We start from the raw sequence: 15,615 nt of genomic DNA, 5'->3' as shown, positions 1-15,615 counted from the left end.
GCTGACTCTCCCTCAGCAAGGCCTGTTCATCTCGGTGTTTTGAGATCCTATCTTTGATGAGGCATTCCACCATCTTACCCGGTATGGATGTTAGGCTGACCGGCCTATAGTTTCCCGGGTCCCCCCTCTTTCCCTTTTTAAAAATAGGTGTGACATTTGCTATCCTCCAATCTTCTGGCACCATGGCCGTTTTGAGGGACAAGTTGCATACCTTAGTCAAGAGATCTGCAACTTCATTCTTCAATTCCTTAATAACCCTTGGGTGGATGCCATCAGGGCCCGGTGACTTATTGATCTTTAATTTATCAATGAGGTCTGAAACATCTTCTCTTTTAACCTCTATCTGACTTAACTCCTCGGTCAGGAGGGGCCGTTCGGGCAGCGGTATCTGCCCGAGGTCTTCTGCCGTGAAGACAGATGCAAAGAACTCATTTAATTTCTCTGCCATCTCTAAGTCTCTTTTTATCTCCCCTTTCCCTCCCTCACCATCCATAGGGCCAACCGCTTCTCTGGCAGGTTTCGTGCTTCTAACATATTTGAAGAAGCTTTTATTATTCCCCTTAATGTTGCTGGCCATGCGTTCCTCATAGTCTCGCTTGGCCTCCCGTATCACCTTCTTACATTTCTTTTGCCACAGTTTACGTTCCTTTTTATTCTCCTCATTAGGGCAAGACTTCCATTTACGGAAGGAAGCTTCCTTGCCCTTCACAGCCTCTCTAACTTGGCTGGTTAGCCATGCGGGCACCCTCCTGGATTTAGTGGAACCCTTCTTTCTTTGCGGTATACACCTCTGCTGGGCCTCTATTACTGTTGTTTTAAGCAGCCTCCCTGCACTCTGGAGAGATTGGACTCTTTTTACCCTCCCTTTCAACCTCCTTCTAACCAGCCTCCTCATCTGGGGGAAGTCTGCCCGTCGGAAGTCAAGGGTTTTTGTTAGAGATTTGCCTGGTATTCTTCCCCCAACGTGCATGTCAAAACGGATCGGATTATTATATTATTATTATAATAATAACAAAACGGATTATTATATTATTATTATTACAGGTTGCTAGACTGAATGCCTGCTGAATTAGACCAATTTAATCTAGCAACCTGAGGGGTCCAGGTTGCTAGATTAAATTGGTCTAATTCAGTAGGTATTTTCTTATGTTGCCCACCAGTACACAACTGCCTTAGCCATCTCCACTTCTGGGGAGGGGGGTTCAGACCAGGCAGGACACTGCCACATAGCCACCATGGGGATAAATACCACCTCCTGCATTGTGAAGCATCACACTGTAGGTGGGTCGAAGAGAACTGCTCTAGAAAAGGTAAACGTCAAAATGAGTGACGAGAGAGAGGCGAGTATCTGCGATATTCAAGAAAAACTTATTTTTATTGTACACACAGGATTGTATTGCTCATATTCCCACCCATCCCCCCCCGTTATAGTGCAAAAAATTCATAAACACAAAATAGAAATAAAATTAAAAATGCACATAAATATAAGCTGAGACACGTTACATATAAATTAACACAAAAAGGCTTTTTCCAACATTGGGTGGGTTTGCTGGGTGCTTGCACCACGGCTCAGCCAGAACCGATATTTCTGGAAGGGCACTCGGGAGAGGAGAGGAGCCGGATTCCTCTCTCCTCTTCTCCAATTCCTTTGCTACAGTCTTTGGACAATGCACACTCAACTCCGGATAACAAAATATCCCCCCAAAAGGCAGTGGGCCTCCTCTAGACTGGAAGAGATGAAAAGCACTTCAAAAAGTTGTGTTAAGGTTAGTCGTTTGGGTTAGTCAGGTGGGGGGTGCTTGAAGAAAAGGTAAAAGTGAAGCACACTCTCACACTAAAGAGGCTGTTGATGGCTCCCCCCCCCCAGCTAGCAATCAATAAGTATCTTCTAGCCAACCATCACACTCATCAAATCCATCCTCAACCTCCTTCATTCATTGAGAGTCCGCAATGGGCTATGTGGCCTCTCACTGTCTCCCTGCATTACGAAGGAGATGCTCTCTTCCAGCTACCAGTGTCCCCTGTTTAAACTCAAAAAGAAGACAGAAGGATTTCAGTCCCTCTTCTCCCCCTCCTCCACCACCTGCCTGCCTGACATCAAAATGTCCACTCTAGTTTTGACATAACCCAGTGGATGAAACAGACTCACTGAACAATTTCTCTGTAAAAAAAAAAACAACATCTTGTTGAGGACATTCACGCCAGGATTTGGTCACAACTCCCAGGATCTTTCACAAGCCAGCTATATGAACCGCTCATGCTGACAAGATGGTTTTCCCATGAATATACAGTATACCCCATGGGCCAAGGAGCAAGCAGCTCAAAGACCTGCTCCATAGTTGCTTGCTCTTCTCGCTTTTTAAAGCTGTGGCTCACGATGAAGAATCCAGGACAGGTTCTGAGTAAAGACAGATACCTCTCCCCACTGGACAGCTCAGGGACGGGCAAAACTGCATGGACAATATGGGTCATTGCGCTGACAGTTGTGTGTCAGAGGGGACCCACATGCCTGGGCTGCAAATATCTAGAAAACAAGAGCAGTCACAGGAAGTCTCCTGAACATCACATCAGAACAGAACATTTGGCACTATGCCAAATCCAGCTTGGGAGTCACAAGTCTCAATTTCCATCTTTTTTCTTGGGGGGGGTGAGGGGTTATGAGCATTTCATCCACCAAATCATCACAGGTGAGCAAAGGAGATATCAAAAACAAACGGAAGACAGACAAATTGTGATTAGCTTCCAAACAGGCCACAGTGATTGTGCCGTTCAGCTTGCCACAACCACAGACAATGAAAAGGAACCGAAGGCACTGATCAATTGTATGCTTCTGAAATGTATTGCAGCTGGTAGAGCTCTTAGCGATGCTTTCAGGCGGAGCGGTACCTTAGAAGCATCTTTTCTCCAAAATGTGCTCCCCACTTGCTGACCCAACACACCTGGCTGTGTCTGCATGGAGGACTAAGATGTGTTTTATTAAATACATCTGCTTTATGGCACCTGGCTAGGTTGGAAAGTCTTCTGATTTGCAGCCAAATGAGATGCAATATGCAAATTCATAACTTTAACCAATAAGTAGGGGTGGGGAATTTGGATCAATGAAATGGCATGGAGGATTTAACTCTCCTTCTCCCCACGCTGCAGTCCCCATCCAAACTGTCCCCCCAGCAAAAGCTGCTACTAGCCACAGAGGGGTAGACATATAGAAACATGGTCTCTGTACACTTTTCCCTCTGCACTGTGTAAACATATATCATAAGGTGTCCATATGCTTTTCCTTCCGGAGCTCATAGCAGCTTTGGGGAGGGGAGAGTTTAAACTGGAGAGTCATTGCAGAGGCAAAACTTTGGGGTTCCCATGGGTCCTTTCTGAAAACAGGGAAAGTCACTGCAAATCACTGAATTCTCACATCATGTCTATATTGGCCTTCAGAATCTATGCAATAATGCCAGCGACCTCCAGAATGTTCAGCATTCTTTCTACAAAGAAGAATTAGGAAGAGTGCATTAAGTCAGGTTTGGTGCTCTCTGGCATGATCTGAGCTTCAGCCTCTGCCAAAAAAAAAAAAAAAAAAAAGCTGGTCTCCCATCAATATTGCTATGGCAAAACAAATAAAACTCCTGTTCTGATCTAGGCTACAACCTTCTCTTGCTCCATGCTGAAATCCAGCAGCCCATGAAGCTTTTAAGTACAGTGCTGAAGACCCACGGAAAATTCACACATATTAACCCCTCTATGCAGACACATGCCATACAACAAAACGTGGCCCATCATATATGGGCCAACCAAGAAACAGTGTTATTTTTGCAGGAAAAACAAACCACTACCACCCAAACCCATTATTGCCACAGTAGAGTTGAAATGATGAAGGAAAGGATGTGGGGAGGAACAAACTGGAAATCGGAGAACAGGCTGAATAAATAAACAAAAATCAGAAGTCTTTAGCTAGATAAATTAGGCCATAACTGCAGAAGAGTGTCCAAGGCTACTGAGGTACAACAGCTTGGTTCATTGCAGAGGACTGTGACCGAACTCAGGGTGGCTCATTTTGAAGCCCCGATCTCATCCCGCCTCCAAGTTCTCCATCACACACAGATGGCACAGAAGACAGTGGAACTTGTTTTAAGCAACTCCCCTGTCCCACCTCTGCAAAGGGAGGTTTTCATGGTGTAGGTGGGTCTTGAACAAGAGGGTCGCTGGGTTTGTAGAATGAACTCAAATCACAGCGTTTGGTGTATCCCAGCAGTGGGTCAACCTTGGCCCAGACTCTTTCAGTGCAGATTCTCCTCCTATTCATGCCACTTTTTCTTGCTCTCTCCTTCTCCATCGCACATACTGCAGGTTTCTCCAAAGAGCATCCTAACAAGTCAAATCACACCATTCTTGGATCCACAAGGGACTTCTCCTATACAAGCAACACCAAAGCAAATTGAAAGTTACTGAGAAACACTGCACTCCCACTGAAATGAATGGACACATGCAATACTCCTCTGGAAGGAGCAGAGCTTGGACAGGAATAGCTTGCGCCACTCTGAAATCAATACAAGGTGCGCAACTGTACTCTAAAATGAGCAGACGTTGTCAGTGCCACTCTGAAACAAGCAGGATAGCTGAGGGAGTGCTTCTTCACATTGCACACGTCTCCGTCACTTCAGCAGGAATGTTCCAGTCGAGCCATTCCATGGCACCATTCATTCCAATTGAACTTTTATACATGTCCTGTCCTCTCTCCACACACACAGATTGCACCCAGGTCTAGCTGGCATATATATGTTTCAAAAGTGCCACTCCCTCCCTTTTGTAACCTCCTCATTAAAATAAAATAAAGCAAGAGAAAAGAGAGAGGGGCCAGGTAGGGAAATCCCAGACTTGATTGTGGGGGAGGGGAGTAAAAATAAGTAAATTAAATATATTTTTTAAAGGGTTTCAAAAGGCCAGTGTGAAAATAAAACAGGAAGAGATATCTAAGAACACGCGCGCAGTCTTGCAAATCCCGCTCCACCTCTCTCTACGTTCTCCACGTACAGTCCTAGAACGATCTCGGAAAAGGAGCAGTCCAAGTTCTGGAGGCCAGCTTCTTCCCAATGGCAAAAACAAACAGACAAAATTAAACAACAGGGCCTGCGCATTGGTGGATGCCCCTGCAATCTGTGCCACCGAAGAGGGCAGGGGATACGTCAGAAGAGGTGGCATGTAACCAGGTTGATAGAACAAGGGACCACAACAAATACTGGGGGACCTGGGATGATGCTGTTGTTGTCGTCCCGCCTCCAGCCCTGTTTTGTTTTTTGTTATTTTTAAGGCATCCCTTTCAATAGACACCAGTGGGAGAGGCATCACCTCATAGCCCCTAACAGTGCGCTGTAGGCTTGGTAAGAAGTTCTGGCTAAATGTGACATTCACAGCTTACATTCAGCTGTTGGCACAGCCCTCCTACGTGGGCTTGATTGGTTGGTGGTTGATTTTTTTAAGGCTCTGCTGCTGTGCAAGGCGGAGCCAGGTCAGGTCCAATCATGGCGGTGGGAGACCAGACAAAAATCAGCTGTGTAGCGATGGTGATCGATGGTGAAAACTAGCAGGCCATTTCCATTCCTTGAAGGGGCTCTTGGTTTGAGGTGGTATGTAGCCCGGACCCACTCTTGGAGCAGCAACGCAGGAGCCAGAGTGCCCCACCCCCAGAAGTTACGACTAAAAAGATTGTGACGCAGCATCTTCACAGAGAGTGGCTGCCACAGGGGTCAGGCCAGGCCAGCTTGGCATTCTGACAGATGCTGCAGTCCCCTCGAGGCGAGGTGCGACCGGACTCTTTGTCAAAGACTCGTCGAGGACACCGACAGGGTGGGCGAAGAAGGGGGCGGGAAGTTGAGGAGTTCCAGTACGGCCACGCCCACGCTGCTACGGCGAGTGAACATGCACGAGGCCGCCACCCACTTGTTGGTGCGCGGGTTGTACTTCTCAATGGAGTTGAGGCTGGAGCTGCCATCGTTGCCACCAACCGCATACAGCCACCCATCCATGGCCACCAAGTCATGGGTGCTCCTAGGAAGAGGAGGGAAAAGGATGTGTTATGCTAACCCTGGAGAGCCCAGGGGTGCCCAAACCCTGGCCCTGGGTCCACTTGCGGCCCTCGAGAACTCCCAATCCGGCCCTCAGGCAGCCCCCAGTCTTCAATGAGCCTCTGGCCCTCCGAAGACTTGCTGGAGCCCACTCTGGCCTGATGCAACTGCTCTCAGTGTGACGGCCAACCGTTCGACCTCTCATGTGAGCTGTGGATGAGGGCTCCCTCCACTGCTTGCTGTTCACATCTGTGATGCAGCAGCGGCAGCAAAAGAAAGGCCCTCCTTGCTTTGTGCAAGATCTTTTACAGGCCTTGAGTTATTGCAAGACCTTCATTCATTCATATAAGTTCCATCTCTAATGTATTCATTTATGTAAATGTATACAAATTTGAAATGTAAATTAATTATTTTCTTCCCGGCCCCCGACACAGAGAGATGATGTGGCCCTCCTGCCAAAAAGTTTGGACACCCTGGTGTAGACCAGTGTTCCCAGTCTTTAGGGGCCCGCGGACCATGGAGGCAAAAACTGGAATTGTTGCAGACCACGTGCAATCCTCCATCCCACCCCGTGCCCACAAAAAATGCAATTAAATTTGTAATAATGAGAGAAGATGTATTAGATTTATTATTTATAGAGGAGATTTCTGGGTTGCTGTTTTTGTTGCTGGTTGTGGCTATGGCTGGTTCATTCTCCACTGGTCCATGGGGAAGTGTCTCCCGAGTGAATGCTCTCCTATAGACTACCAGAGGGCAGAGAATGTACCGACAGCTGCAGCCAATGCTTCAGTACTGGCTGAAGTGGTCCATTCTCCACCTTCTCTGGTGGCTCGTGGGGGAGTGCTGGCTCAGCGAGATGCCAAAAGTGATTAAAGGTGATCACAGGCTTGAGGCCTCGCAGACCATTTCTCAGGGTCTTGTGGACCACAGGTTGGAAACCAGTGACTTAGGCAACACTGAGATAAATGTACCGCTAATCTGACTCAGGGTAAGGCAGCTTCAACTGCTCTTGCGAAAGCGGGTTTTGCTTCTTGCTCCAGGCCTAGCAGACCACAATTGTTAACATCAGAACCCATACAGACATTTGATTAGTAAACACTTAAAATTTCCCCCACCCATTTTGTGTAGAATGCAGCTTGACTCACTTCCTCGAGCCACCTGCATTTCACGTAGTCAAGCAAAGAAGGGTATTTTTTAAAAGTCAGAATCTGTGGCGAATCTGTGTGAAAAAGGGGCAGTCAAACTGCCCCCAGGCAAGCAATTTGTGGCACAACCCCAGCCCACCTTTGGAATAAGCTGCTCCTTACCTCCGGATGTTCATGGGTGCCACACTTTCCCAAGTGTTGGTTTTGGGGTTGTAGCGCTCCACAGAGTTAAGGCAGCTGGTCCCGTCATTGCCACCCGCGACATACAGCATTCCTTCCAGGACAGCTACACCGGCGCTGCTACGACGACTGAGCATGTTGGCAATTGGAGTCCATGTGTTGATCTGGCAGGAGGGAATGGAGGGAAAAAGCATACTAATCATGGCAGCTGCAGAAAATAAGTGAGTTCTTTCTTGCCCTCTTCCTTTCTTGGTGTTTGTACGCACAGAGGTGGGATTCCGGCCACCCCGAGGTATGATTAAGGAGGCTTAAACGCAGCCTGGTACAATGTCTGAATTGATAAACCATTTTGAAATGGGGTTTACAAGGTCTGTGCTACCTAAGGTTTGCTGCAGTATCTGAAATGATAAGACATTGTTATAGCAGGTGTTCTGCTTATGGAGGACACTGTACTTAGAGCAGTGATTTTCAACCTTTCTCGTCTCATGGCACACTGACAAGGCACTAAAACTGTCAAGGCACACCACCATTTTTTGGACAACTGACAAGGCACACCATGCTGTTAGTGGGGGGTTCATATCCCCCAATGGTCCTATTAATAAATGACCCTCCACCAAACTCCCGTGGCACACCTGGGGACCATTTGTGGCACACCAGTGTGCCATGGCACAGTGGTTGAAAATGGCTGACCTAGAGCAAACATTTTGGCCCTAAAATCACATTGGAATGTGGAAATGCCGGATAACATTTATTTTCAGGAGTTACAGCAGGGGTGTCCAAACTTCTTGGCAGGAGGGCCACATCATTTCTCTGACACTGTGTTGGGGGCCGGGAATAAAAAAGAATTTACATTTCAAATTTGAATAAATATACATACTTTTACATAAATGAATATATTAGAGATGGAACTTATATGAATGGAAGACCTTACACAAAGCAAGGCTGGCCTTTCCTTTGCTGCCTCTGCTGCATCACAGACACGAAACAGCAAGCAGTGGAGGGAGCCCTCATCCCACAGCTCATGCGAGAGGTCAAACAATCACCCTCACACTGAGGGCAGTTGCATCGGGCCAGCACAGGCTCCAGCAAGTCTCCAGAGGGCCAGAGGCTCATTTTAGACTGGGGGCTCCCTGCGGGCCAGATCGGGAGTCCTTGAGGGCCGCCAGTGGTCCTCGGGCAGGGTTTTGGGCACCCCTGAGTTACAGGAACAACATTGGGGGCTAGAAATCCTATGAGACTTTCCGCCACTTGAAGTTCCTAAGTTTGCTTGCCAATTTGTATCCCCAACAACCTGTGTTCCTACTGTCACTATCTCCCCTCAATGGTGGGACTCCAATGAACTCCCAATAAGCCCTGAGCACTGCCTATTCCCGCTTACCTGTGGCTCATACTTTTCCACAGTGGCCAAGTGTGACGAACTATCGTAGCCCCCAACAGCGTACAGGTTACCATCTGTAAGAAAACAATCGCACAACCCACTTGAGGGAAGAATCGCACTAAAAAAAAAACACACACCTAATAGGTCCAACAAATCAGAAACTCAATCCTTTACAGCAGGGGTCCCCAGAGTTCCAGCCGTCAAGGCCACACCACTCCGTCTTGCTCTCAGAGTGGGCCAATTACAGTAAACAATATCGATCTTTCATACATAATGCTGGGGATTTTCACAACAGGAGAAAAAAATATTATACTTTTACTATTAATTCGTTATGATGCAATTATTACTAGGGTGGTACGTGTCATTATAATGCCTCCTTTAATTATGAAGGTCAAAATGCAGTGGGCCAAACGTCAAAAGCAGGCGTCCACGCCATATAGGCTCAGCCTGAAGTTTAATTCTCACTAAGGTTGCAATCTGAAGTCCAAGACAAAGACTAACAAGTGGAGACTCCTGTGACTGAATGATCCCTCCAGAGCTACGACACAACAAACAAATCCACCTGCATAGAAAACTAGCAGGTCAAGGTGAAGGCAAGGCTAGAACCCTTTGCCCCAACATGTTGGTTGGCTACGTGCAGGCAATTATCTTTTTGCAGTCGTAAGAACCTCCCTGCAACACAGCCTGGACACAGATTGATTGTCTTAATAGGAACGAGACCCTGGAGAAAACTAGGACTGAGAGAGGCAGTGTTTAGAACGTGTTTGGAAATCACAAGGCCAGACAGGGGACGCAACCAAAGCCCAGCCTTTGGTTCAGAGGCAGAGCCCCTCTGGGGAGGTTAACTCACAGAGCATGAGCGCCGTGTTCTTTCCTGCTGTTCTGCGGAGGCCTCATCTGTCGAGGGGCCTTATTAAGCATGCATGAGGCAATTTCTGAACCGTTCCATGCAGGCATGGCAGCAGCTTGACAAGACCGCCCGTGGGTGTGCCCGCCCGGCTTCAGCATTATGGCACAGCCTGTGCAACTTGCCATTATGATTATGTGCACCTGGTATTGTGACGACAGAACGTTGCGTGCATGAGTTGAAGGGGAATGACTAAGTCGTCCCTGGGGCCTGGAGAGCAGCAGACTGGAATAGAAGGAACACATGACACACGCACGGATTCAAAACGTGGCCCTGAAAGAAGCGGTCCCGTGGACTGAGGATTTTAGACCATCGTGGAACATGTCACAGGGCTAAGTTTAGGCACAGTTGCATCCAGCCTACAATTGTGTTGTGCGTGAAGACAGAAAAGTCTTGTCGAATGCAGAATCTTCTATTTCATTCCTTAAAAAATAGTGATTAAGTTTCTGGTCCTCAAGGCTGTGAGTGAGGCTCAAAAGAAGGTTGTACTGTTGGGGGCCTGAGACAATAACCAGAAAGCCTCCCCTCCCCTTTTGGAGGTGGAGGAAAGGAGGAGGAAGAAATGGAAGGAAAGAGGAGGCAGAAATATTGAGATCTAATTATCCAAGCACCTAAAATCCTAACCTGCACTTGAACTAACATCCTTAAAGCGCAAGGAATCTCATGATGGATACAGAAAGCACCCAAGTGTGGCAGTGGGATCTGTGCATATGGAACGCACAGAGTACATTTCTCTTTTTGACGCATAGACGGGCCTTACCTAGCGTTGCCACCCGGACGTATCTCCTCCTAATGCTCATGGCTGCTATCGAAGTCCAGGTGCCCGTCAGGGGGTCATATCTCTCAGCACTGAGGCAGTTCAATAGGAGAGGAACAGGCCAAAGGTTAAGTGAAATTCATGGACAGGGGACATTCCTCTGGACCAGAAGGGCAGAGAATTATTTGCCCCAAATATGCTCAAGCTCTGGACCAGAATGCCCAAGAACCCTTCCAAGCTACTGATAAAAAAGCATGCCCGCACTGATCTCTCAGCAAATCAGGAACACAAATGGCCAAGATACCACAATGGAAAGGAAGAAGGTGGATGAGTACTGAAGACATCCTCCTACCTGTTGAGACATGAAGCCCCATCATAGCCTCCGGCAGCGTAGAGGAGACCGTGCAGTGCCGCCACACCTAGACAGCTTCGCCTCGTTCCCATGGACACCTCTGTCTGCCAAGAGTTGGTGACGGGGTCATAAGACTCCACTGTGGCCAAGTCAGAGGTTCCATCATAGCTGCCATGAAAAAAAAAAAAGTTTGAACTTCAGAGGTTCTGGAGATCAGACCAGGCGTTTGAGTTTGGCGTCGAGCTTCTATTTCCTCCTATGTTAAGTTCTTTAGGCCTTCTACCCAGCCCACAGGCGTAAACACTTGATCCCTGTTGCATATATGAGCAACAGGTTATCTACTTGGCTACTATTGATTGCTTGCTGGACTTAAGACTCAAAAATTAAAATCAAGACATAAAAATGAATGAATGAAATTGCTTTCTCCAGAGCACTGTCCAATTGTGCTGAGATATGTTCCCCAAAAGTCAAGCGTTGCATAAAAGAAGCGCTAAAGGAGACATAGTTTTCTACGAGGCAGAAGACTGGTGCCGATCGACCCAAAGCTACCCAGGATGCACTGCTCCTACAGGCTACAAAGGCTGTCAGTCACAACCAGGACAAAGCACTGTAGTGAAAGGAAGTCGTGTAGCTGTGATGCTACTAGCCTTTTTATCTCACTACCACTTCATCAGTCGCTCTCCAAGGTCTGAGATAGGGGTCTTTCCCAGCACTGCTATCTGTGAATCTTTTAACTGAAGACTGAGCTGGCGGTGCACATGGAGGGCACATGTTCTAAGTCAGGATCCTTCCCTGATCGTCCCTCATCCCCCACCCGCCAAATAAAAGGAAAATATATACAGCGTTCTCTCTCCATGACCTCTGCCGTTCCATCTCATGGGCAGAGAATTTCTCCTTACCCGCCCACGGCATACAGCTTGTTCCCAATGGCCGCAACGCCCACCCTGGCCCGGCGGGTGGACATGGAAGCCACCATGTGCCAGCGATCTGTCCGTGTGTCGTAGGCCTCACAGTCCCCATGGATTGCAAACAGGCTGCCTCCACCTACAAGAGGGGTACAGGAGGGAGAATGAATAACTGCCAACCCCACAAAATTCTGGAACAAACAGAACAAATTCATCTTGGGCCCAACCCACACAATGGTTTCCGAGGCTGATACTATGCTAGCATTTTCCCGGCCACCGTCGCTTTAGACCAGGGGTGTCAAACTCGTTTCATACAGCAGGCTGGATCGTGTTTGTGATGCCAGCTGAGGGCCAGAAGTGATGTCATTAAGTAGGATGTGCTGTCATTAAGCAGGTCATGACCAGAAATAAGCACCTTTTCTCACTTAGGAACTCATGAGCTACAAATGGCAGAAGAGTAAATACAAAAGCATATTCATGTTTTCAAGATAGGCAGGAGGTCTGGTCTAGAGGGTAGAGCCTCCATTTGCCTGAAGATAACATCCAGAAGGTCACCAGTTCGAGGCCACCGGCACCGTGCGACCTTGAAGCAGCTGACAAGCTGAGCTGAGTTATTCCATCTGCTCTGAGCGTGGGAGGATGGAGGCCAGAATGTGCTGCCAGATCAAGAAAGAAACATCTGATTGTTGTGGTTCTTAAGATAGAACATTCTTTCAAATTGTAAAAAACCCTATGGGGATTTAATAAGCCTGCCTATGTAAACCGCCTTGAATAAAGTCTTGAATAAAGACCAAGAAAGGCAGTATATAAATACCTGTATATATAAAAAAGATATGGGAGAGCCCAATTATCGTGTGGGCTGCCCTTTCAACAGTGACACCCCAGTACAGCTCAGCAGTGCAGAGCAGCTGATGGTGGAGTGAGCCCAAGGGCCGGATAAAGAGATTCTGGGGCCGCATTCAGCCCACGGGCTTATGTTTGACACTCCTGCTTTAGACCTTTTGAGAAAGACATCTGAATCAGCTCGCCAGACACTCAAGGCTTTTCCCTTTCCTAGTGCAACAACTTCTCAGACTTTCTGCCTTGAAGCAAACCCCGTTGCATCAATCAGTCAAGGAGCCCTTGTGTGTTGCAGTGGATCCAGGAATATGAAGTATGATGCTTGCACCCGAGCTCAGTGCTTCACTGTCACAAAACAGAACCCTAGAATCCACCCATGGTGCTCTGCGGCTAAACACCGCTTGGAAAGTTGGTGGGGCCTTTCAGAGATGATTGCCTGCCATTAGAGGTCTTCTCAGAAGGGCCTGAGAAGGTCTTCAGAACACCATTTAAAACCCATTAACCTAGGAGTCTGTGTTGGAAGAGGCACAATCTGAAGCAGCGCATTACATGGCTGGAAGCCAGAGCACCATCCCTTGACATTCCCTACAGCATGTCCCAGAGCACAGTGTCTGGCACAGGACAAAACAAGGAATAAAGGACATAAGAACATAAGAAGAGCCCCGCTGAATCAGGCCAAAGGCCCATCTAGTCCAGCTTCCTGTATCTCACAGTGGCCCACCAAATGCCCCAGGGAGCACACAAGACATAACCTGCGTTCCGGTGCCCTCCCCTGCATCTGGCAATCAAAGGTAGCCTGCCTCAAAAACCAAAAGCTTCCACATACCTATTGTAACCCAGAATTCGCAGATGCTGAATTCTGCCGGTTTGAGTGACAAGTCAGCGCTGCAGGTCAAGTGCTCCTTGAGCAACACTGGCTTCTGCCTTCCCAAGTGACTCAACCTATTCCGGCTAGTCACTTGCTCCTCTTGATCAAGAAGGACTACAACTACCACTTCTTGTTCAGGCTGGGATTCTGCCAACAGCGGCATTCCTTGGCTTCGACTGCTGGCTCCCAAGAGCCCAGGTGCAAGAGAGGGGCACCTGAAGTTATCAAAGCCAGCTTGGCTAAAATAAAGGTTTTTGCATATCAGGGGAACAACATCTCCCTTCTTTGGGAGCTCTCCAAGGCCCTGTACAGCCAGGGTTGATATCTAAGAGAGCCACATATGATCGCCAGGATGGTGTAGTGGTTCAGGAGCTAAACTTAGACCAGAAAGTTTCAAGTTCAAATCCCCATTATGCTGCAAAGCTTCCCAAGCGAACTTGGGCCAATCACAATCTCTCAGCCTCACCTACGTTACAAGTTGTAGAAAGGACAAAGAAGGGGAGGAATGATGGACACCACCCTGAGCTTCTTGGAGAAAGGGCAGTATAAATACAAATAATAATAACTGGGTATTTATATACCGCCTTTCTGGTCATCGGATTACTCCTCTGACTTTATTCAAGGCGGTTTACATAGGCAGGCTGTTTCTAAATCCCTCAACGGGATTTTTTACAATTACAGAGGTTCTTTCTTTCAAGAACCAGCAACACTTCAGAATTGATCTTCTTGGTTTGGTCTCGCTTCTGGCCTCCAGTTCTCCCACGCAAGCTGACAAGCAGCTCCATCTCTCACATGGAGGGCAGCCAAGACGCTTCTTGCTCACACAAGAGCAGGTGGAATCACTCAGCTCAGCTTCAAGTTCTCGCCATTCTCAGCCGTTCAGGGAGCTGCCGGGTGTCCTCGAACTGGCGACCTTCTGATGTTTATCTTCGGGCTAACGGAGGCTCTACCCTCTAGACCAGGGGTGCTCACACTTTTTTGGCTCGAGAGCTACTTTGAAACCCAGCAAGGCCCGGAGATCTACCAGGGGGGAAGGAAGCGTCTGACAGACACCCCCTTTAATGTATGGAGCCCCTGCTGGAGTCTAGTCAGTTTCGTCAGTTTTGTTGCTGCGTGCCTGAAGAGCAGCTAAAGTGTCAGTTTCAGTGTCAGTTTAGCTAAATATGTCAGTTTCATCTAGTCACTAGACGAAACTGACATATTAACAGTTTGGAGAGACAGGGCTCCGCGATCTACTCATTTTGCCTCGTGATCTACCGGTAGATCGCGATCCACCTGTTGAGCACCCCTGCTCTAGACCAAACCTCCTCTGCCCAGTATAAAAATGTAAAAAGTAGGATAAAAATCTGATGGGCCACTGTGAGTCACAAGGAGCTGGACTGGATGGGCCCTTGGCCTGATCTAGCAAGGCTTTTTTTACGTTCTAATGAGCTGGAGTCATAGAACTTGGGAAGCTGTGTCACACCGAGTCAGACCATTCTGACACAATGCACAACAGCTCTCTAAGGCTTCATACAGGAATTCTTCTCAGCTTGTCCTGGAGCTGCTGAAGACTGCACCAGGGACCTTCTGCATGCGAAGCTTCTGCTCTACCATGGAGGTACACCCTTTCCCCCATCACTTGCTTCTCATTGCTGGAGATTCAGGTTCATTGGTCTGTTCTCTCCGGATCATCTTCAGCACCGCACCCCCAAATTTCTTTACTAGCTTCTTCCAAAATTTAAGGGAATTTTAAATTGAGTTTAGATGGTGGTACATTCAGTGGAATCCTGGCCCCTGTGTCGCCCAGGGCCAGGACCACAGAATGCTCCCCCCCGTTAAGTGCCCTCCACCGGGGGCCTCGGAGGGCTGGAGGAGCTGCACACAGCCTCCTCCGGCTCTTCAAAGGCCTTCTGAGGCCTCTGGAAGGCCTTAAATGTCACTTTCAATTTTTGCCAAAAACTGGAAGTGGGCGTTGAGGCCTCCAGAGGGTGCGTAGGCCACATGCTGCCCTTGCAACCAAAGGGGGCTAGGAAGGTGGTGGTGGAGCAGTGAGGAAGGCACCACTGCCCCCACAGGCATGGTGCCCAGGGTCTTTGTCCCCCTCCCTGCCCCCGCTTTGCCACTGGGTACATTGTACAAACCATCCACACTTGTGAATGGACTGAATAGCAGCTATTGGATGACAACAAAAGCTTCCCCCCCCCCGAAGACTCTGTGGAGGGTTAGACAGAAGATTGCATCATCC

General features: G+C 48.1%; 1 protein-coding gene across 2 annotated transcripts in view; it reads right to left on the bottom strand.

Moving 5' to 3' along the window:
• Window positions 1-1,426: 1,426 nt before the first annotated feature.
• Window positions 1,427-15,615, bottom strand: part of KLHL17 (kelch like family member 17) — a 43,926-nt gene continuing 29,737 nt past the window's right edge. For both annotated transcript variants that reach the window (XM_066636937.1, XM_066636936.1), the window contains exons 7-12: window positions 11,675-11,819; window positions 10,776-10,943; window positions 10,427-10,515; window positions 8,760-8,833; window positions 7,364-7,545; window positions 1,427-6,039 (exon numbers count right to left, since the gene is read on the bottom strand). In XM_066636937.1, coding sequence (XP_066493034.1) covers window positions 5,811-6,039; window positions 7,364-7,545; window positions 8,760-8,833; window positions 10,427-10,515; window positions 10,776-10,943; window positions 11,675-11,819 — 887 coding nt within the window. In that variant the 3' untranslated portion in view covers window positions 1,427-5,810. The remainder of the gene's footprint in view (window positions 6,040-7,363; window positions 7,546-8,759; window positions 8,834-10,426; window positions 10,516-10,775; window positions 10,944-11,674; window positions 11,820-15,615) is intronic.

The sequence above is a fragment of the Tiliqua scincoides genome, chromosome 9 (assembly GCF_035046505.1).
Source record: "Tiliqua scincoides isolate rTilSci1 chromosome 9, rTilSci1.hap2, whole genome shotgun sequence".
Classification (NCBI taxonomy): Eukaryota; Metazoa; Chordata; class Lepidosauria; order Squamata; family Scincidae; genus Tiliqua; species Tiliqua scincoides.
This window is presented reverse-complemented; position numbering and strand designations above follow the sequence as displayed.